The 22,233-nt window shown below is 32.1% G+C and overlaps 1 protein-coding gene across 12 annotated transcripts in view; it reads left to right on the top strand.

Moving 5' to 3' along the window:
• Window positions 1-5,515: 5,515 nt before the first annotated feature.
• The window catches only part of LOC105199534, a 147,546-nt gene continuing 130,828 nt past the window's right edge, over window positions 5,516-22,233 (top strand). For 3 of the 12 annotated variants that reach the window (XR_005574615.1, XR_005574614.1, XM_039448472.1), the window contains exon 1: window positions 5,518-5,833. Coding sequence is in view for 3 of the 12 variants with exons in the window: in XM_039448472.1 (XP_039304406.1) it covers window positions 5,699-5,833 (135 nt within the window). In the remaining 9 variants the exon portion in view is untranslated. Of the gene's footprint in view, window positions 5,834-19,173; window positions 19,373-22,233 lie in introns of all 12 variants that reach the window. The other 9 variants (XM_039448477.1, XM_039448476.1, XR_005574613.1 and 6 more) reach the window with 6 other exon arrangements.

Below are 22,233 nucleotides of genomic sequence, written 5' to 3'. Positions count from 1 at the left end.
AAATGTGGGAACTTTAAAAGAAAAAGCTAAATAAAAAATGTAAGGATAACGTAAATTATCGCAATTTACGTTGCCCAGAGGTATGCAACCAACGCTTCACAGCTTTTTCAGCAGTCCTCAATAATAAACTGACATATCATAAACAACGAAACATGACACATAAAATAAATTTTTTGACGTCTCCGTTATGCCAATATTTTCGTATACAATCAAAAGAACGTGAAAATTATGTCACGATGACATAATTTTGACGTCAAAAAGGTATCAAAAATTTATGCAATTTGATATCATAGTGACGAATTAAAATTTGATCATATTTTGACGTCATTTTGATACCTTTTTGCCTTTTTTGTTCTCCTTGGGACAGAGAGATTGCAGGAACATTGCAGAATAATTTTATGAAACATTGTAATATTGCATTTTGATTGCGAAACATTGCTGGAAGATTGCAGCGACATTAAGATATCTGCTTTTGGACTTTCAATATTGCATTGAAACATCCCATTTTTCCAAAATATTTACATAAATATTATTACACCACATAATTCCAATGAACAAAACAATATTTGTGTAACATTTTAAAAAAATTTTTTGCAAAAAAAATTTTTGGGAATATTTTTTCGGAAATTTCCAAGCGGTCACCCATCCAAGTGGGGACTCCGGTGAACGTTGCTTGACCTCCGTGATCGCTGCGAACTGATCCCTCATGATCACTTTTATGCTGATATATGTATATTACTTGTAAATGGGTGACACCCTTTTGGACACAGCACGATTGGACACCACCACTCACAGCGCTTGAAGTGGAAAAACTCTAGGCATCGGTCGCCATGAGTGGTGGTGTCCAATCGTGCGGTGTCCAATTGTGTGCACCCCCTTGTAAATCAGGTCAATATACGTTTCCATACAGCACAGAAAATTCCAGCAACATTGCAGCAACGTTGCAATGTTGCAGATTGCAATGCAATATTACGAAGACATTACAGAAACATAAATTAACAATATGCCTGCAACATCGCATGGCATATGCCAGTAATATTCCAGAAAATTGCAATATCATAATTTTTTAATAAAGTAATGGCAATAAAGAGCCAAAGCAAAATATTTGCGTATAATAATATATTAATTTAACTCATCCATAATTATTCATCCGCATTTAGCAAACTAAGGTCGGGCAATGTTATTAAATTTTCCGCTGAATCTCAACATTCCCTAAGAATATAATCGTCCATATATCGACTGTAAGTCGACTCATCCAAGTCAGGCTTTTAAAGTTGAATGCAAATCGACTTTGCATAGCCGTCTGCAAACATCCTTCAAATGTTGACTCTAAGACGTCTAGAAAAAGGCATGCGGTCCCGTGATGCTGTGTGCATCATAGTATTGTTAAGAAACATAAATATTTATATCAATAGATGAAATAGGTCCATATATGAAGAAACCTCGATCTACACTCCAATGAACAAACAATATTTTTTTATTGTTTTTTTAATAAAATTTTTTTTATATTTAATTAAATTATTGTATTATATTGATACCCATACAGCACAAAGAGATTGCAGGAACATTGCAGAATGATTTTATTGAAACATTGTAATATTGCATTTTGATTGCAAAACATTGCTGCAACATTGCTGGAAGATTGCAGCAACATTAAGATGTCCGCTTTTTGAAATATTGCGTTGAAACATCCCATTTTTCTAAAATATTCACATAAATATTATTACACCACATAATTCTAATAAACAAAACAATATTTGTGTAACATTTTAAAAAACATTTTTTGCAAAAAAAATCTCGGAAATCTTTTTCGGAAATTTTCAAACGGTTACCCATCCAAGTTGCGACTCTGGTGAACGTTGCTTGACTTCCGTGATCGCTGCGAATTGATCCTTTATGATGACCTGTGAACACTTTATGCTGATATGTGTATATAATTGGTAGATCAGGTCAATATACGTTATCAAAAAATGAAATATGTATAATTAAAGCACAATATTTATATAAACAAATATAAAATTATAATTTTTTGTACTAATTTCGCAAATGCAGAATAGCATTTGGAATAACTTTTTTGTCTTTTTTTTAATAAGAATGTAATTAGAAAATATGTATCAATGTGATACAATAATTAAATTGAATATAAAAAAATTTTTATTAAAAAAACAATTAAAAAATATTGTTTGTTCATTGGGCTGTAGATCGAGGTTTCTTCATATATAGATCTATTTTGTCTATTGATATAAATATTTATGTTTTTTATACTATGATGCACACAGCACCACGGGACCGCATGCCCTTTTCTAGACGTTTTAGAGTCAACATTTGAAGGATATCTGCAGACATCTATGCAAAGTCGATTTGCAGTCAACTTTGAAAGCCTGACTTGGATGAGTCAACTTACAATCGATATATGGACGGTTGTACTGTTAGGGAATGTAGAGATTCAGCGGAAAATTTAATAACATTGCCCGACCTTAGTTTGCTAAATGCGGATGAATAATTATGGATGCGTTAAATTAATGTATTAATATACGTGAATATTTTGCTTTGGCTCTTTATTGCCACTACTTTATTAAAAAATTATGATATTGCAATTTTCCGGAATATTACTGGCATATGCCATGCGATGTTGCAGGCTTCCCTGCTTGCACCGGACGTAACAGAGACGTGCTGTTTTGATCACGAAGTCGCAGAAAATATGATACGTCTTGTGCACGTCGCTGCGACGTAACTAAATAATTTGAATGTTTTAATTAATTAGCTGTTTGTTGAATTTTCTTTTGTATTATAACTTATATTTTAAAGATAAATAACATTTCATTTTTTAAAAATGATGTTTTTTATTTAATGTACTTAAATTTAATACGTAATTGTGAAAACGTTACGTAGAGTAATGTACAGTTGGGAAATATTATCGCGGTATCCGGCTATCCGGTAAAAATCACTATCCGATGCATCTCTCATAATAATTTCCTTAACCATGCAATTATAGTCACAAATACTTTTTTCTCTGCGTATAGTAGTACACGAAACCGTCACTAAATGGTTGTTATGGCGTTTTCTCTTACGAAAGAAAACACGTAAATGGTATAAAAGGCGGAGCATTATAAGATTTTTTACCGATGTTCTATTAGAGTAGAATAATTTTTCTGATGAATTCCCTTGAAAATGAAATCAAGTGGAAGATGTTTTAATTTACTATGTAATTAAAACTAACCTTTTTAAACTTCCAATATTTGGAACCATATAAACATAATAGATGTAACTATACATAAAAAGTAGAATATTATAATTCAGAATTACTATAATTTATAGATCGCACCAAAAACCACTATAAATTACAGTTGAATTATGGTAATTGCAATCATTTTCTTCTCTCAGTGTAAAACTAATATACATTTTTTCTAGCAAGTATTTTACGTACATAATGCAGTAAAAACAAATCTTAATTTTTCAAAATTGGTCGATAATTTTCAGGTCACAATTAGTGCATAAGTCACAAAATACACGTCATTACAACGTCGCTGTCACCAGAAATGGGGATGTTAGTTACGTCTTAGCGACGTCTCAATTACGTTTCGAACACCAGTTGAGACGTCGTTGAGACGTAACATGCGACGAGTTAGCGTCACAGCGATATGCTTGTTACGTTTGGTGCAGGCAGGGTAGTTTTGCAAATGCAGAATAGTATCTGGAATAACTTGTCTGTTATTTGTTTAAATAAGATACAATTAGAAAATATATACCCATACAGCACAGAAAATTGCAGCAACGTTGCAATGTTGCAGATTGCAATGCAATATTACGGAGACATTGCAGAAACATAAATTAACCCTGCCTACACCAAACGTAACAAGCACGTCGCTGTGACGTGCTAACTCGTCGCATGTTACGTCTCAGCGACGTCTCAACTGGTGTTTGAAACGTAATTGAGACGTCGCTGAGACGTAACTAACATCCCCATTTCTGGTGACAGCGACGTTGTAATGACGTGTATTTTGTGACTTATGCACTAATTGTAACCTGAAAATTATCTACGAATTTTGAAAAATTAAGATTGGTTTTTACTGCATTATGTACGTAAAATACTTGCTAGATAAAATGTATAATAGTTTTACACTGAGAGAAGAGAATGATTGCAATTATCATAATTCAACTGTAATTTATAGTGGTTTTGGGTGCGATCTATAAATTATAGTAATTCTGAATTATAATATTCTACTTTTTATGTATGGTTACATCTATTATGTTTATAATGGTTCCAAATATTGGAAGTTTAAAAAGGTTTCACATAGTAAATTAAAACATCTTCCACTTGATTTCATTTTCAAGGGAATTCATCAGAAAAATTATTCTACTCTAATAGAACATCGGTGAAAAATCTTATAATGCTCCGCCTTTTATATCATTTACGTGTTTTCTTTCTTAGGAGAAAACGCCATAACAACCATCTAGTGACGGTTTCGTGTACTACTATACGCAGAGAAAAAAGTATTTGTGACTATAATTGCATGGTTAAGGAAATTATTATGAGAGATGCATCGGATAGTGATTTTTACCGGATAGCCGGATCATAGTATTTCCCAACTGTACATTACTCTACGTAACGTTTTCACAATTACGTATTAAATTTAATTACATTAAATGAAAAACATCATTTTTAAAAAGTAAAATGTTATTTATCTTTAAAATATAAGTCATAATACAAAAGAAAATTCAACAAACAGCTAATTAATTAAAACATTCAAATTATTTAGTTACGTCACAGCAACGTGCACAAGACGTATCATATTTTCTGCGACTTTGTGATCAAAACAGCACGTCTCTTTTACGTCCGGTGCAGGCAGGGTTTATGTGAATATTTTGGAAAAATGGGATGTTTCAATGCAATATTTCAAAAAGCGGACATCTTAATGTTGCTGCAATCTTCCAGCAATGTTGCAGCAATGTTTTGCAATCAAAATGTAATATTACAATGTTTCAATGAAATCATTCTGCAATGTTCCTGCAATCTCTCTGTGCTGTACGGGCGCGAATGTATGCGAACCATATCCAACCATATGCATACCCAAGCAGAACAACAAGTCAAAATGACATCAAAGTGATTCACAATTGTGTCAAAACGACATCAAAATGAATTGTAATTGATTGAAAAGTGACTTTTAATGATCATTGTGCAGTCACTTTGACATAATTTTGATGTCGTGATGACTCCCTGTTCTGTTTGGGTATGCGAACCAAAATCTGTTATCAATCTTTGCAGTTGCAGAAATGGTTATAGGGGTATATATACATATACACTATACATAAAGTATGTGTATGATTACAAAATAAAGTTAGTTAGGCCGAATGCGTATATTCATTTTGTATTGTAAGCAAGTATATATACATTACACTTGATAATGTGTGACAGAAAGCACTATAGAAAAATAGTACGAGAAAATGCGACAGAAAATCTATTGTGTGATTGGTTACCTACTTAGCTCGCGCATGTGCAGTTCAATTTCGTACACGCTGAAATCGGGAGAGTTGCGCCACTGTATTTACTGTGACACTAGCCACACGAAATACATGTGAATGTGAATACATGGAATTTTTCCAATCCTGGATCAATCAATTAAGTTAGTGTCATTATGCTGTCATAGGAAGTGAGAAATAAATTAATTACCTTACAAAACCGAGATATTCATTTGATATGTCGATCGATTATAATGGCAAAGGTTACACTCCTCTTCCGCAAAGTATAAGTAATAGTGATACCGAAGATGAGGAGGAACATTTAACCCAACATAATGATATTGATTACAAGGTCGACAATGCTACGATAGTGGTAAGATGTTATGATTTTAATTGGTACATATGGAGGAGAAAATGGTATTATGGCTATTTATTTTTATACAATAATTTTTTAAATAATCTATTTTAAATTGGAAACTTTATGTTTTTATTCTATTTATTAACCTATTCTTTAGGTTTTAGATTCAAAATTATTATATTTATTACATTGAATATTATAAAAATATAGTGATACTTTACCATGTAAAATATTTGTGCAACGATACTGACTACTATCTTTAATAACAAAAAGCGTGTACAAAATACATACTTAGGGCATGTTTTATGGAACTTTGAAGTGAATTCCGATTAGAATTCAATTATTTCCTAGTAATCTATTATATTTTTTAGGAGAAACATAATAATTTTGATTAGAATCTATTCCAAATAGTCCCATAATATATGTGCTGGAACGCATTCAAATTTTCTGGAGTGTCTCCTAGTTGTCATTTTATGCTTAAGTAACATTTAGTAAACAATAAAAATAAAATGACACCTGGGAGACACTCAGGAAGGAATCCGAATATACCATTGGGGTGGTAATATGGCCTAAGAAGCCTGCCTATTAAGAATAAATTTAAAAAATTGGTTAATTAATAAAACTTGTTAAAATTATGTATTTTTTTTTAAATAAAAAGATAATGTAGAATATATGCAAATAAGTATATGTACACATAAGCCTTTCATATAAATTACTGTATTAAAGATCTGTAATACATATAATATAAACTATAGATCTGCATTGTAAAACTATAATCATAATACATAATATATGTATAATCATAATTACAATCAACTTATTAAATAACTACTTCAATATGAAAACTTTGAAAAAGAAGACAAATTAGGTATGTGGAGACATTAGTACACTTAAAAGCCCACATTAGCAAAATCTTGTGTTATTGTTTTGCATAATTCAAAATGTATACAGCTGAATCAAGTAAAATAACTCAAGAACTCATTTATTTTGTATGAGAATACGCTTAAGTTTAAATTTAAAAAGTATATGTGATTAAATGTTAAACTTAACCCTGTTAAAAATTTTGAAATGCTTGAAAGTAAAAATGCCTTATACAAATGTCGATTATTGTGTATTGGCATATTAATAACACTACATAATGACAAGCTACTAAATAAATATTTTTGTAAGTAATTACTAGTATTTGTCACTTAATAACAAACAACAGAAGTAGTCATAATATCTACACTTATAACATTATTAACAACATTTAAGAATATTCAACATTTGTTCAATGGTATAAAAGATGGTATTGTGGATCATATAGGTATTATATGAGCATTTGTATTATTTCCGTTATTGGTAACAAATTGCTAGAAGTTACTTATGCAATTATTTGTTTAGTAGTCTGTCATTATATAATAGCGCTAATATGTCAATACAAAATAGCTGACAGTTAATAGGCAGTTATAAGGCATTTTTATTTTTGATTGGACATTTTGATACTTTTTAAACTTTAATACTTACATTTGAACATTTAATTACACATACTTTCTTATTGTTTTTAAACTTAAGCATATTGTCGCACAATTGTGTATATACTCGAATGTTGTTTTTTTTTGTTAACTTTTTATTTAACCGTACTTATTTTGAGATATGTGAAGGTATTCCAGGCATCGGAATGACTCACTTTTCTTACTTTTTGTCACTTTTTTGAAACATCTCACTTTTTTTATTTTTTGAAATAGACTTCTTATTTTTTTTTGTACTTGAATTGACTAGATATAAGAAAATACGCATGAGAAAGAGTAATAAAGCTCGTATCACACTAGCAACTCGTGGTTGCGATTCGAAAAAATGAACGGTTAGTCAATATGTTCCTGACACATTTTTATTCAATAAGAAGAAAGATTAGATATTTGCAGATTGATTGCTTGGTCCTCTATTTCATAAATTAATAAATGAAAATGCACAGAATATTTTATTTGTTGTTTATTATGATAAAAGTAATTCAGAGGACATGAAAGAGTTACAAATTTTAATGCAATTTTGGTCAGAACTTTTAAATAAAATAGTTTCTTTTCATTTTTAGATATTTATTTTAGAACATGTTACTGTTATAATTTTGAAAAACTATATGTTTAGTTCTTTGAAGAACAGTAATCTCTTTCTGTGTAAAATATTAATGTTATCTTGTGATGCCCCCAATATTAACAAATCTGTAATATGCTAGGTTATAAAAAAGGAAAATACTAATGGAAAAAGTCTAATAGATATAAAAACATACAATTTGCAAGTTTTTTTTGAAAAAGCATTAAAATTTTTTGTGTGATGTAGGTTTCTTCTTGATCCATCTTTATGATTAGTTTCATAATTGGCTTTAAGATGGATATCCCTATATGACCACAGTAAAAGAGCCTTAGAACAGTGGCCTCTTTGAAAATACTTTCTGAAGTTTTTTCTTGTAAAATTTTATCTTTTTTTGAATTACAAATAAAGAAATACTCTGAAATTAAGAACTGTTTAAAGTCTCGCACAATGAGAGCAGAAGTTGTATTTATAATTGTCAGTGCTATTATTTTTGAAAAAATTTCCTCGTGTATTACAGAAGGAAAAGGAATAATTTATGTGTTATACTTCAAAATGAAAGATTTAGTGAATACTTTGGCAAGCAAATTTTATAATAAGGAGGCTTTAAACTAAATGTATAACTCTTCGTAACTCCTTTTACTCCAGAGAATATACTTTCTGCTAAAGATGTTAGATATGGAGATGTGGAAAAAATGAACTTTTTTCTCATATTAAATATATTTTCTTTCGAAAATTGGCACATAAACATTATAATGCAGCAACATTTATTAAGAAATCTATTGCTTGTTAACAGCAAAATATTTTTATTGTCTTTTTTCTTCAGAAATCAAGAAAAACCAAAGTATTTTAAGCATTGAAAAAATTGTTTAAATGCTTCCACTAAATCAGGTTTTAACAAGTACATTTTTAAACGAGTGAAGATTCTTCAGAGAGTTTCTCTACATGAGATGAAATAGAGATAGAATGATCGAATAGATTATTACTGGAGATAATTTTTTTATTTAAAAAATAATTTAATGAATTAAATTATCCAAATATTCAAAAATATTATAAACGTGACCTTGCTTTTGTCCCATGATAGTTTTGATGTTGAAAGGATTTTTTCAGTCTCAGTCCGTATTTTAACAGATGATAAATCTAGAATGACTGAGAAAACTCTTAATGCAAAATTAAACGTTAAGACAGATTTAAATATTTTAATGCTAAACCTGAAACATATAGTAGCAGTGACGAAAGATTTAATCATCTTTGCTAGATTTGTATATATCAAATGTAAGAAATATTTGGAGGGAAAGAAAAGACCTAAAGAAGAAGAAAAAAAGAGATGCAAAGATAATGAGAAAGAAGCACGAAGATTATTAGAAGTTCTAAGCAAACCAAATTAAGTTAGACAAAATATAGAATAGCTTGGAAAGAAAGTAAAAGATGCTAAAAGTATTAAAGAAGAAAAAAGCAACAAGTGGTTTTCTTGTTGCTTTTCACTTCTTCAAGTTTGCTTCTTCAAGAGATAGGCTGAAGACAGCTTTTGATGGTAAAGACTTACAAAGAGTTAAGGTGATATAAGGAGTGCTTGAAGAAGTGTTGTTACTTAGGAAGCAGTTAAAATCATCAGAAGTTAATTTATTAAAAAAAAAAAACTTGATAAGGAAGTTATAGCCTACTACTTGGTTAGGACGGGATAGCGCACGGTGCGATAGCCCAGCAACTCAATCATCTTGATTTATCTAACACAACCAACGAAAAAACTCTAGGCATCGGTCGCTGTGAATGGTGATGTGCTATCGTTTCCGTGTACTATTGGGATCCGCTCACTTGGTTAAAAAGAAAGGGAATTGATTCAGGAAATAATAAAAGATATTGAAGGAAATATGCATACTTTTCATGAGGAAAAATTAAGAAAAAAATCATCTTTAATAACTGACTATTTTCAAGCTAAATCAAAAGATTCAAAAGAAACAGAAGATAATAACTCTGAAAATATATTACCTAGGAAATACAGTTACAATTAAATTTAATAAGAAAGTTAATTAGTTTGTTTTTAACATAAAGGTTATAACTTAAATTTTTTATTACAAATATGTTATTGGACCGATAGTGTAACAACACAATGAAAGTAAGAAAGCCTTTTTTGGTCGCAGCTAGATCTTAGTGCTTATATTTATTTGTGTGATTTTATATACTTTTCCGAATTCAACCAGAATGTGCGCCGAATTAATTCCGGTCGTAACACAGCATGTCGAATAAGAATTAGTAATATCACTATTTATATTAAATTAATTAATTTAATATAATAATTAATGCTGATTTGCATCTGTATACCCATTCCCCCCTGAAAGAACTGTAAGAAATTTTATTGCGAAAAATAACACCCCACCCAGGGTTCGAACCTGACACCTCCGGAATCTCCGGTCCCGGTGTCTTACTGCCTCGACCACTGGGGCACAGTGATATTTCTCGCAATATTCATATATGAGTGACAACGCATTTGAGGCGCGTGATTCAAATTACAAATATGTTATTGGATCTATAGTGTAACAACACAATGAAAGTAAGAAAGCGACCTTCTTCGGTCGCAGCTAGATCTTAGTGCTTATATTTATTCGTGTGATTTTATATACTTCTCCAAATTCAACCAGAATTTGCGCCGAATTAATTTTTTTATTTCTGAAATAAAATTAATATAAAACACGTTAATATAAAGTAAAGTTAATATAATTAACTTATATGAATTTAAAAAAAACAAATTGAGTAATGTAAGGCCAATAAGACGAGCAAAAAATTTTGGATGTTTATAACAAATAGTATCTCTTTAATTTGATACTCGACCTAAACGTTTCGACTCTACGGAGTCTTCTTCAATGTGCGTATTACATTTACAAAGAGTTATAACGCAGAGGTGTTCATTTTTAAACGCAGTGTTTTTTAAAAACGCAATAAAAATCCACATACGCAATTGAATTAAACTAATAATTAATAAAGGCAAGTGAGAGTCAGGCGCGGTAATTGTTGCGCAAGGTTAATATATTTCTTAATCGTATTAACGGTTTTTACATTCGAACGTTTTGATTCTCTTTGGAGTCATCAGCAATACAATAATAAAAAAGAGAGAAGAATATTTAACAACAAAAAGCGCATCTTTTTAATGAATTAATAGCCTAGTCATCGCCAATTTAACATGGTTGTCACTACCGGTTTGCTGAATCTAAAGTGCAACTTTCTAAACATGTTATGAGGGAAGGCTTGATCACCCATCGAGAATCGACGACGACCAACAAGGCCATGGATAAGAGCTTAACGCTTGTAATTATCAAAAACGGTATTGAAAGTGCCGCAATCAGTAAAAGATGTTTTTCATACAGCGGTTAACAAGCGAGTCTGATTGAATTAAAGTTATTTGTCTGAATGCCTTTTGATTTCTCCCTCGTTTCTTACGCGAGAAACTCGTGTTCAAACGTTAAGAACTAGTAGATTTTCTATATACGACTCGTGCAATCTATTCTCTTTTAACCGTGATAACTTTAATATTTAATAAACTTAATTAAAACCGTATCTCTCAAAAAAATATGTATAATTAAACTTACAATTTGTCGTTGAAGTCGTTGTACATATAATGATGTGCATATTTTTGTTGATGCAAATTATAATTTAAACGTATAAATGTGGGATATGATAAAGCGCCCTCTTAGTCCACGCACTCGTAACATAGAACATCTAGGGAGTTTGCGAGTAACGGACAAGGAGACAGACGAAAAAACAGACGACAATTAGAGTCGGACGAGGGAAGGCGTGCTGAGACGTGCGAGACGAAGCTATCTCCTAAAGACGTAGTTGTGAAATTCATGTATCGGGCTTATTTATCCTTGTATCCAATTATATTAACCAAATACACCTTTGTATTAAAATTTAATAAATCTACAATTGGGGGCTCGTCCGGGATCAAGGAAAAAGTCCGTGAGTAAACGAACAAGATGACGAATAAAGACGGTAAAGACGGTACGTCGGTGACGGCGGCGGCGAGCAGCAAGAAGTACGAAGATATGACGATTGTACGGTTGAAAGAAGAGCTAAAGGAGCGAAGACTTAAGACGACTGGCAACAAGCTGGAACTGGTGAATCGCTTGAAACGATACGACGATAGCAACGACGCTGCGAGCAGCCGGCAGGACGACGAGAGCGACGAGATGGATGAAACGGTGGTGGACAACACGAATGCCGAGAGCGAGGACGACGAGGCAGACATGACGATCGAGCGCGGAAAGTGCGTACTAACCTACAAGGATGTCGAGGACGCTATCGATAAATTCAGTGGCGACGACGGGAAAAACGTTAACGAGTGGATACGAGAATTCGACGATCTGGCGAAATTATGTGGATGGTCGATGGCACACCAGACGATTTACGCAAGACGGTTGCTGATAGGGTCGGCGCGGCTTTTCATAAACCATGAGGCATGCGGCAAACCCTGGAAGGACATCAAGGCAGCGTTGAAATCAGAATTTGCGCCTAAACTGGATAGCCATGCGGTGCATAGGAAGCTGCAACGGAGGAAGAAGAAACCAGACGAAACATACCAACAGTACTGCTATAAGATGCTGGATATCGCGTCGCCGATAAGTATGGAAACGTCCGCGATTATTCAGTATATAATAGATGGCATTAATGACGACGAGGTAAATAAAACAATTTTATATGGTGCGAAGACGATCTCACAATTAAAAGTGAAGTTAGATTTATATGAGTTAATGAAAGCAAGAAGTAAGAGCGCAAGTAACGTTAAAGTTAAGTCAGACGATTATAAAAAGAAACAGATACAGATGAAGACGGACGATAAGACAGAGGTTAAACGTTGTTTTAATTGCGGCGGGAAAAATCATCTCAGTGGGACGTGTCCGACGAAAGAAAAAGGCGTACGGTGTTTTCAATGTAACGAGCATGGGCACATTGCAGCAAATTGTCCACAGCAGTTGAAAGTAGAAAAGAATAAAAATTGCAATGCGACCCAGAGTAAAGTAGAGAGCAGCCCTAAAGTAACACGTGATAAAACTAAAAGGATTTATAAAGTTGTCGAAATTTATAATAATGAAATAAATGCTTTGTTTGATTCAGGTAGCGACATAAGCCTTATGCGTGCGGAATTTTTTGTCAGCATAGGAGCTCCAAATCTGACTAAGCGGTCGATTAAATTTTGTGGCGTGGGAAGGAAAATGTTACCTTAGGACAAACTCATATAAAAGTATGTATTGACGGCGAAGATTTTGAAGTCAATTTCTATGTGGTCCCTGACGCACTCATAAATGATGACGTCCTTATTGGTTCAGACTTTTTAAGCAATGTCGATTTGCGAATAATAGGAGGTAAGATAAAAAATATTGTAAAAATAGAAACGGAATCTGACGAAACACCCTTTGTCAATAAAATTGATGTTATTTCGGAAATAGATGAAATAGATTTTTCACAAGTAAGTGATCAGGACCATAAGGAAGAAATTAAACGAATTATATCAGATTATAAGCCGCAGAAAACTAAAGACGTAGGAATTAAGCTACAAATTGTTGTAAAAGACGAATTACCGATTTATCAACGCCCCCGCAGGTTAGCACCACAAGAATTAAAGATTGTTGATTTCCAAATAGAAGCATGGTTAGAGCAAGGTATCATTCAGCCGTCATATTCAAATTACGCTAGCCCTATTGTCCTAGCAAAGAAAAAAAACGGTACTACACGATTATGCGTAGATTATCGTAAACTAAATGATAAGATAATAAAGGTCCGTTATCCATTACCAAATTGTAGAAGACTAGATTGACAGACTACAGGGTGCTCGGGTTTTTACGACGTTAGATTTAGAGAACGGATTTTTCCACGTGGCAATAGACGAAGATAGTCGCAAATATACGGCATTTATTGTACCTAACGGGCATTATGAGTTTTTACGGATGCCATTTGGTCTGAGTACTTCACCAGCATATTTTCAGAGATATATAAATGCTGTGTTTAATCAACTAGTTGCAAAAGAAATTGTCTCAATATATATGGACGTCTTGATTATACCCTCTGTTGATTGTCAGGAAAGTCTATCGCGATTGAGAACAGTCTTATCCGTAGCGAGGGAGTACGGTTTAAAAATAAATTGGAAAAAGTGTCAATTTTTACAGACGAAAGTTAACTATTTAGGTTATGATATAGAAAACGGGAACGTCGCGTCTGGGAAGATAAAACTAGAGCAATAAAAAATTTTCCGACCCCAAAAGATGTAAAAGCGGTACAAAGCTTCGTAGAGCTTACAAGCTACTTCCGAAAATTTGTGTCGGGATATGCGACGATTGCTCGCCCTCTAACTGATTTAGTGAAAGAAGATCCGCGTTTTTCTTTTGGCGATAAAGAAACAAAAGCATTTAATCAACTTAAAAAGATTTTTTGTAGCAAACCAGTGTTGCGCATATATTCTCCTAACGCGGAAACCGAATTACACACCGACGCGTCGAGTCAAGATTTTGGAGCGATTTTAATGCAATGTGATAGCGAAGATTGTTGTTTTTATCTGGTTTATTTTGCGAGCACTAAAACATCGCCGGCAGAAGCGAAACTACATAGTTACGAATTAGAGGTTCTAGCAGCTATAAAAGCAATTAAAAAATTTAGAATATACTTAATTGGTATTCTGTTTAAGATAGTTACTGATTGTCAAGCGTTTGCGTTAACTCTTAAGAAACTTAATTGTTGTGCCAGGATTGCGAGATGGGCACTTTTCATGCAAGACTTTATGTACACTATTGAGCATCGTGCAGGAAGTTGTATGCGACATGTGAATGCTCTCAGCCGGAACTCATTACCCGCAACGATGATGGTGAACGAGTGCCGGGAGACGATTGCAGCCAAATTGAAGAGAAGTCAACTAGACGACGATGAAGTTAAGAAAATTTGGAGCAAAGCCGATTTGGATGAAGCAGATGGCTGCTGCTTAAAAAACGGGCTGTTACACAAGATAGTTAACGACGAAGCTTTAATAGTTGTACCGGAACCGATGCAATCCAGTATTATTCGACATGTTCACGACCGAGGCCACTTTGCCGCTGAAAAGACGGAAAAGTTGATAAAGATGGACTACTGGTTTAAACGGATGCGTCCGAAGATAGAAAAGTATGTGCAGAACTGCATCAACTGTATCTTAGCTGAAAGAAAATCTGGAAAACTTGAAGGATGGTTACATCCAATCGACAAGGAAGGTGTACCTTTTGGAACGTATCACATCGACCATCTGGGACTTTTACCTTCCACGAAAAAAAAATACGTGCATATCGCAGTGATCGACGGGTTTACAAAATTTGTCTGGTTGTATACGGTAAAGACGACAAGCACAGCCGAGGTAATAGACAAATTAGTCAAACAGAGCGCTATCTTTGGAAATCCACGACGCATTGTATCAGATCAAGGCAGTGCCTTTACTTCACGACTTTAAGGAGTACTGCAAAGACAAGGGAATTGATTACACGACCATTGTGACCGGAGTGCCTCGAGGGAACGGTCAATTAGAGTCAACCGGACACTGATACCACTCTTGACGAAACTGACAATCCCAAATTCTGCCGAATGGTACAAGTACGTTGAAAAGGCGCAGAGATACCTGAATAATGTACCTAGCAGAAGTATTGGAATGTCGCCGTTTTATCTCTTGTTTGGTACCAGAATGAAGATGAAAGAAGACCCTGTAATTAGAGACATCATAGGAGCAGAAACAGCGACGTTGTATCAACAGGAACGTGAAGAATCTTGGAATTGGGCAAAACAATCTATCGCTCAAATCTAGGAAGAAAACAAAAAGGCTTACAATAAGAAAAGAAAAGCTCTTCCACATTACCAAGAAAGCGATTTAGTCGCTATAAGACGCACACAAGGTGGACCAGGACTAAAATTCGCTGTTAAATACCTGGGTCCCTATCGTGTTAAGAAAACACTTTGCAACAAACGATACATTGTCGAGAAAGTAGGAGAAGACGAAGGTCCACGCACGACATCCACTGCGGCAGACCATATGAAACCTTGGGAAGACACATTATCTATATCTGAGGACAGATATAAGTAAGTTAGCCGAGTGTGGGATATGATAAAGCGCCCTCTTAGTCCACGCTTTCGTAACATAGAATATCTAGGGAGTTCGCGAGCGAACGGACAAGGAGACAGACGAAAAAACAGACGACAATTAGAGTTGGACAAGGGAAGGCGTGCTGAGACGTGCGAGACGAAGCTATCTCCTAAAGACGTAGTTGTGAAATTTATGTATTGGGCTTATTTATCCTTGTATCCAATTATATTAACCAAATACATCTTTGTGTTAAAATTTAATAAATCTACATAAATTGTCGAGATGTTACGTGTGACCTTTACTGATTGACGTGACAAAGGAAACTGATGTATTTCAAAAGTGATGGTACGAGTATGACCTACGTTTAAGGCAGATGTGCTGACAAGGGAAACTCTTGAAAGTGATCTCGCCAATTTTAATAAAATTTTATGGACGTGTGGTTTTCACTCACACCTCTACTGTAGTAAAGCTGTTTGTTGCACAATTTAGGCATTTTTGAGAAAATGACAATTAAATATTTCCAGCACCTATAGTACCGTTGCAGAAGAATGGTTATCGAATAAGCGACGTAGCGTAGGGCGTTAGGAGGTACGCTTGGGATCCCAGATTCGATTCCCGCGAAGGAGACTTCTTTTTTTATTTAAATCTTATATTTTTTAATTCTTATACAGGGTGTTTTAAAAGGTCAGGTCAACCGACTAGAAGATGAAAGAGGATGTTAAGTGGAACAAATAATGTAAATAAACTTTTTTGATATTTGCTATAGTTTAGTAAATATTGCACTTTATATGAATATATAGAAAATGTTTGTGATATTTTTACTGCAAAATAAACAATACATTGCATGACATTTAATTACAAAATAAACAACCCATGTAGACAAAAAGACATCTTAAAGATTTCTTAAAGATGTCTTGCATGTCTTGCAAGATATCTTAATAATTGTTGTAAAGACATCTTTTAGAAATCTTTTAGAAGTCTTACGCAACAGTCTTAGACATCTATTCGATATCTTGAGATATCTAAAAGACATCTGGAAGATATCTTTAAGACTTAACAATATCTTGAAGACATCTTGAAGATATCTTTAAAATATTTTGAAGATATCTTTAAGACATCTTTACGATATCTTAAAGACATCTTGAAGATATCTTTAAGACATCTTTACGATATCTTAAAGACATCTTGAAGATATCTTTAAGACATCTTTAAAAGACGCCATGAAGATATTTTGTACGGCTGTAGTAAATTTAATGTATTTCAAATACAAAACATAAAGTATTAGTATACTTATATTATTATTTAAATTACAGAATATAAAATACTGGCAATATTGATTAAAAATACGAAATTAAGTTGTAGTATTGTATTTTAAATCGAAAGATTTCCAGTATTTTGTATTTTATAATTTAAATATTAAGTTTGCTAATATTTTATATTTTGTATTTGAAATACTTTTTGCCTAGTCTTGATAATGCAGTAAGCTTTAAGCCTTAAGAAATTGATCAATCATTATAGTCGATTATTCTCCTTACATTCGACTGTAATTATGGTCTACCGGCTTATTTAAATTTTACCAGTTTAGAACTTAAACCTAAGCATACATCGAATATAAGACATGTTTTGGACGCAAAGAAACTGTTGGTAAGACGACGAAATTGTTAGATCATAATAATCACTTATATAGACGTACGTAATTATTTTAGTAGTAAGTAATTACTTATTATATTTTTCCTATAGTAATTAATGACATTAATATTTTTTTTGTCTCGCCAATAATTAATTTGCATAAGGAAGTGGCATCAAATTGAAGAGATAATAAATTTTGTCGTGAATATAATTTTAATAGAATTCATTATACATATTTTTAATATCAATAAATCGGATAAACTAAAAATATATTTATATATTAAAGTGTTACTTAGAATTACTTAGAACTATTAATTCGGTTTTTTAAAATACATATTAAACTTTCACATATAAATATAGGGTATAAAATTAATATTGTACAATATGTAAACTAAAAATAAAAATGACTATATTAAAATATTAGTCAGAATTATTGTGATTTTTTAAAAATAAATACTTATTGTACTATCGTAGAATACATAATAGTACATACATCACAGTAACATTGCACAATAAACAAAAAAATACACATATATAAAAATATATAAAAATATTATATAAAGATATTAGTCACATGTCACAGTTATTGTGCTTTTTTTGAATAATACTGCATCTTGTCACATATCAATAACACTGTATGATAAACAAAAAAAAATAATAATAATAAAAATCTGTATATAAAAATATTAGTCATACGTTATAGTTATTGGCTTATTTTTTTTTTTCAGTAATACTACATCTTGTCACCAGCGTGTTGAAACCATCTTGTAATACGTTTCTTAATCTCTGCGATACTATTAATCTTATTTCCATTATTTTTGACATTAAACTATACCTATAAAAAGATTGAGTATTAATATGAAATCAATAGAAATAGAAAATTGCATTCATTGTGTACATAAAAATATAAATTTTCGAAAGGCCTTTCAAAAAATTGAAATTTTTCATATAAGTACCAAAAAGCATACATTTATATATATATATATATATATATATATGTATATGAAGGATATGTAACCTATGATAGCTTTCTTAAATAATTAACAATAACACTGTACAATAAACAAAAAAATAAAAATTTTTTAATTTCTGTGATACTATTAATCTTATCTCAATTATTTTTGGCATTAACTACACCTATAAAAAGATTGTGTATTAATATGAAATCAATAACAATAGAAAATTGCATTTATTGTATACAAAATATAAATTTTTGAAAGATTTATAAATATATAAAAGAAGCTTTAGAGTATCACACCAAAACCACATATTCGTTTTGTTTGAAGTTTAATCTTTGCAAAATGTTAAACTGTAATAGGAATACGAATGAAAGCATAACAACAAAATCCAATGCAACGGAATTCTATGTTCCTTAATCAGAAATTAGACTCGATAATATTAGCTTTATTTTTATCGATATTGACTAAACATTTCGTAATGAGCATTATTACATTTTATGATAAACCAAATTATTGACCTTTGATGATGTTAAGTTGCTCTTGAACTTAATTATATTAGCACAGCAGGCATAGTTCAGTTAATTTGGTATTTGTCTCTCACACGCGGGTTGCAGAGACCAAAAATAATTCCGCTAACGGATTAACGAACGCGTCCACACACGTTTGATGCCCCAAATGGACTTCACAGCATCCCAGATTTAACAACGCTACGGAACAACGTGTTATAGGTTATAGCTCTCGCCATGGACATAGAAATAGGGACAGAAAGCATTACGATGCGGGGGGAAAGCTACTGCGGGACGTTGCGACGAGGTAAAGTGTGTCTAAGTCTGATTGGCCGTTACCATGCGCGTGCGCAAGTGGAAGATGTCTTTTACGAGATGTCATAAAGATATCTTTAAGACATCTTTTAGAGATGTATGAAAGATATCTTTTACGAGATATCTTGAAAATATTTTTTAGACATCATTTAAAGACGTCTTCAAGATGTTTTGTTTAAGACATCTCTTAGATGTCTTGAAGATGTCTTTCAAGACATCTTTTCCGAAATGTCTTTAATATGTCTTTAAGATATTTTTAAAAAATGTCTTTAAGACATCTTATTTTGAGATGTCTTTTAGATGTCTTGAAGACATTGATGCTGCAAAATGTTTACTGGGAATACATTACATTAAAGCAGATGTTCAAAATGCTACCTTCTATTTCGCAAGCATAATTCAGCGCGCATTTGAATTTCGTGATTTAAATTATTACACAATCTGCGCTGTCGTATGTCTGCTGTAACTGTATTAATTCTATGGACAACATTGTTTCTATCTTTTATCATGGAACTGTGAATCATTTTCTTCATTTAGCCCTAAAGAAAAAAATCTAATGGCGTCAAATCAGGGGACTGTGCTAGCCAAAATACGGGACTTCCCCTTTCAATTTATCTGGGAAGCTTCAAACATTTGCCTTTTAGGATGTTTTCGCCGCGGAAATCGGGTCTGATATTCTCTCTCAGCTGCAGCGGCATTGCCATCACAAAGTCTATATAGATAATGCATATCGCGATGTTCCTCGTTGATAAACATTTTTCTTTCTTGCTAGTTGAATACTGTCGTCTTTTAAGCAAGGCATTGATTTACTAAATCATGGCGAGTACAAAAAAAGACATTTTTGTGAAGTTTTTGCTCAAAGTACGTTTTTTTAGATTGTTTACATTGAGTGAGTAGTGTTGTGATCTAATTGTTTGCCGCATTCGTACTCTGTTTATATTTGCTGTGTCGTTATCAGTGAAAACGCTATTGAAGGTCATACAAATTCTACTATGTAATATGTCACACAGAGGAAAAATATTATTAAAGGAGTTTTATGCTTTCTGTACGCATAAAGTGCAATATTTACTAAACTATAGCGAATATCAAAAAAGTTTATTTACATTATTTGTTTTACTCAACATCCTCTTTTATCTCCTAATCGGTTGACCTGATTTTTTGAAACACTCTGTATATAATTTTTGAATCGTTTTTAATTATTAATATAAAATGTTATGTAAAAAAGTCAAGGAATTTAAAATGCTCTTTTTTATTCGAAGTACTCATTGACGGACCCGGAATATCGATATCATTAATAAATAAGCACGAATATCTTTTGGAAGTTCACATTTGTTTAACCCGAAGGACAACTATGTCGAGACTGTGTTGTTATTGTTTATTTTAAGCAAGGAGTTTTATATATCATAAGATCTAGCTAATATAAGATTTAGACCAAAAAAGAAGGAATAACAAAACCGTTTTATTCGGAGACCGATTTATAAACATTTATTTTGATGTTCTTAAAACGGTCATTGTTAATTTTTATTGCAAGTATATTTTTTGTGTTTATGAAAAATTTTAATTTTATTAATAATAGAAAAGCATTTTAAAATTTCTTGAATTTTTTAAAATAACATTTTATATTAAATAATTAAAAACAATTTAAAAATGATATATAACATAATAAAAAACTTAGGGAAACGCTCGTATTGTGATTAAACACATAATATAATAATAGACGGTCAAATTAACGAGCCAAATTAAATAAACGATTTAATTTAAGATTTTAATTTTTACAATAAAATAGTAAACAATTATGTAGGAACGTTTCGACTCTACTTAGCCTTCATCAGCCTACAAGATTTAATTCAAATTATAATACAATTAAAAGTCATTTTTATAAAAAAATGTTTTCCTTTGTTTTAACCCTTAAACACACCGATCCTGTAAAATACGGAAACACATTTTTTGGTCTGGGAGACTTTTTCAACTTTGAGAAGCTATAACTTTGATTAAAATCAATATTTTTCTACAATTTTTTTTTTTTTTTAATGAAAGTTCAGAATCTCAGGAGTGTGACTGCATAATTGGCATTGCTGAAAAATAATTTATTGTGAAGTTATAAAAGAAAAACCATTAAGCAAAAATGAGAAATTGGTCAAAAATCCACTTTTCCTCCGAAAAATCATATCTTAGCAACAAAAAACCTTTAAAGATTTTCAAGTACGGCGTTTTAAAGCTAGAGAGTCACATTTTCCAAATAAAATTTGGCAAAGTTATTTCTTTTAAAAAGTATAATTATGTAACATGGAGAGTATGAGGTATTTTTGGGCATCTAAAAATCCGCTTAAAAAAAAAATCATATCTTTGCAACAAAAAACTTTTAAAAACTTTACAATACGGCGTTTTAAAGCTAAAGATTCATACTTAAAAAAAAAAAAAAAAAAATTATATTGTCATTTCTATTAAAAATGTTTCATGATATATTTCGGAAAAACTTCCTTTTCTACAGCATTTTATAGTATTCTAACTTTAGACAGAGTATATGCGAGTAACGTCCGCGAACCGACCTGTTTGAACATATTTTGTCTAGCTTTTTTATGTAAAATACTCACAAAAAAAATTTCATTTACACACTATATGGGTCGTATTGAACCTAACAAAACTTAGCTGCCATGCCGTTCGAATTCTAGTTGATCAAAAAAGTTGATCAACCATATCAATTAAAAGAGGAGATTTCAAACTTTTTTTACGTCTTGGTCCGAACCTCCTATTTCATTCCGTCTTCACATAGCAAGCGTTCAAAATTGCATATGGGGTCTCTCAGACCCACTTACGTGTTTAAGGATTAATTTAGACATAACAAATCGAACAAAA

Source organism: Solenopsis invicta, chromosome 4 (genome assembly GCF_016802725.1).
Source record: "Solenopsis invicta isolate M01_SB chromosome 4, UNIL_Sinv_3.0, whole genome shotgun sequence".
Taxonomy (NCBI): domain Eukaryota; kingdom Metazoa; phylum Arthropoda; class Insecta; order Hymenoptera; family Formicidae; genus Solenopsis; species Solenopsis invicta.
This window is presented reverse-complemented; position numbering and strand designations above follow the sequence as displayed.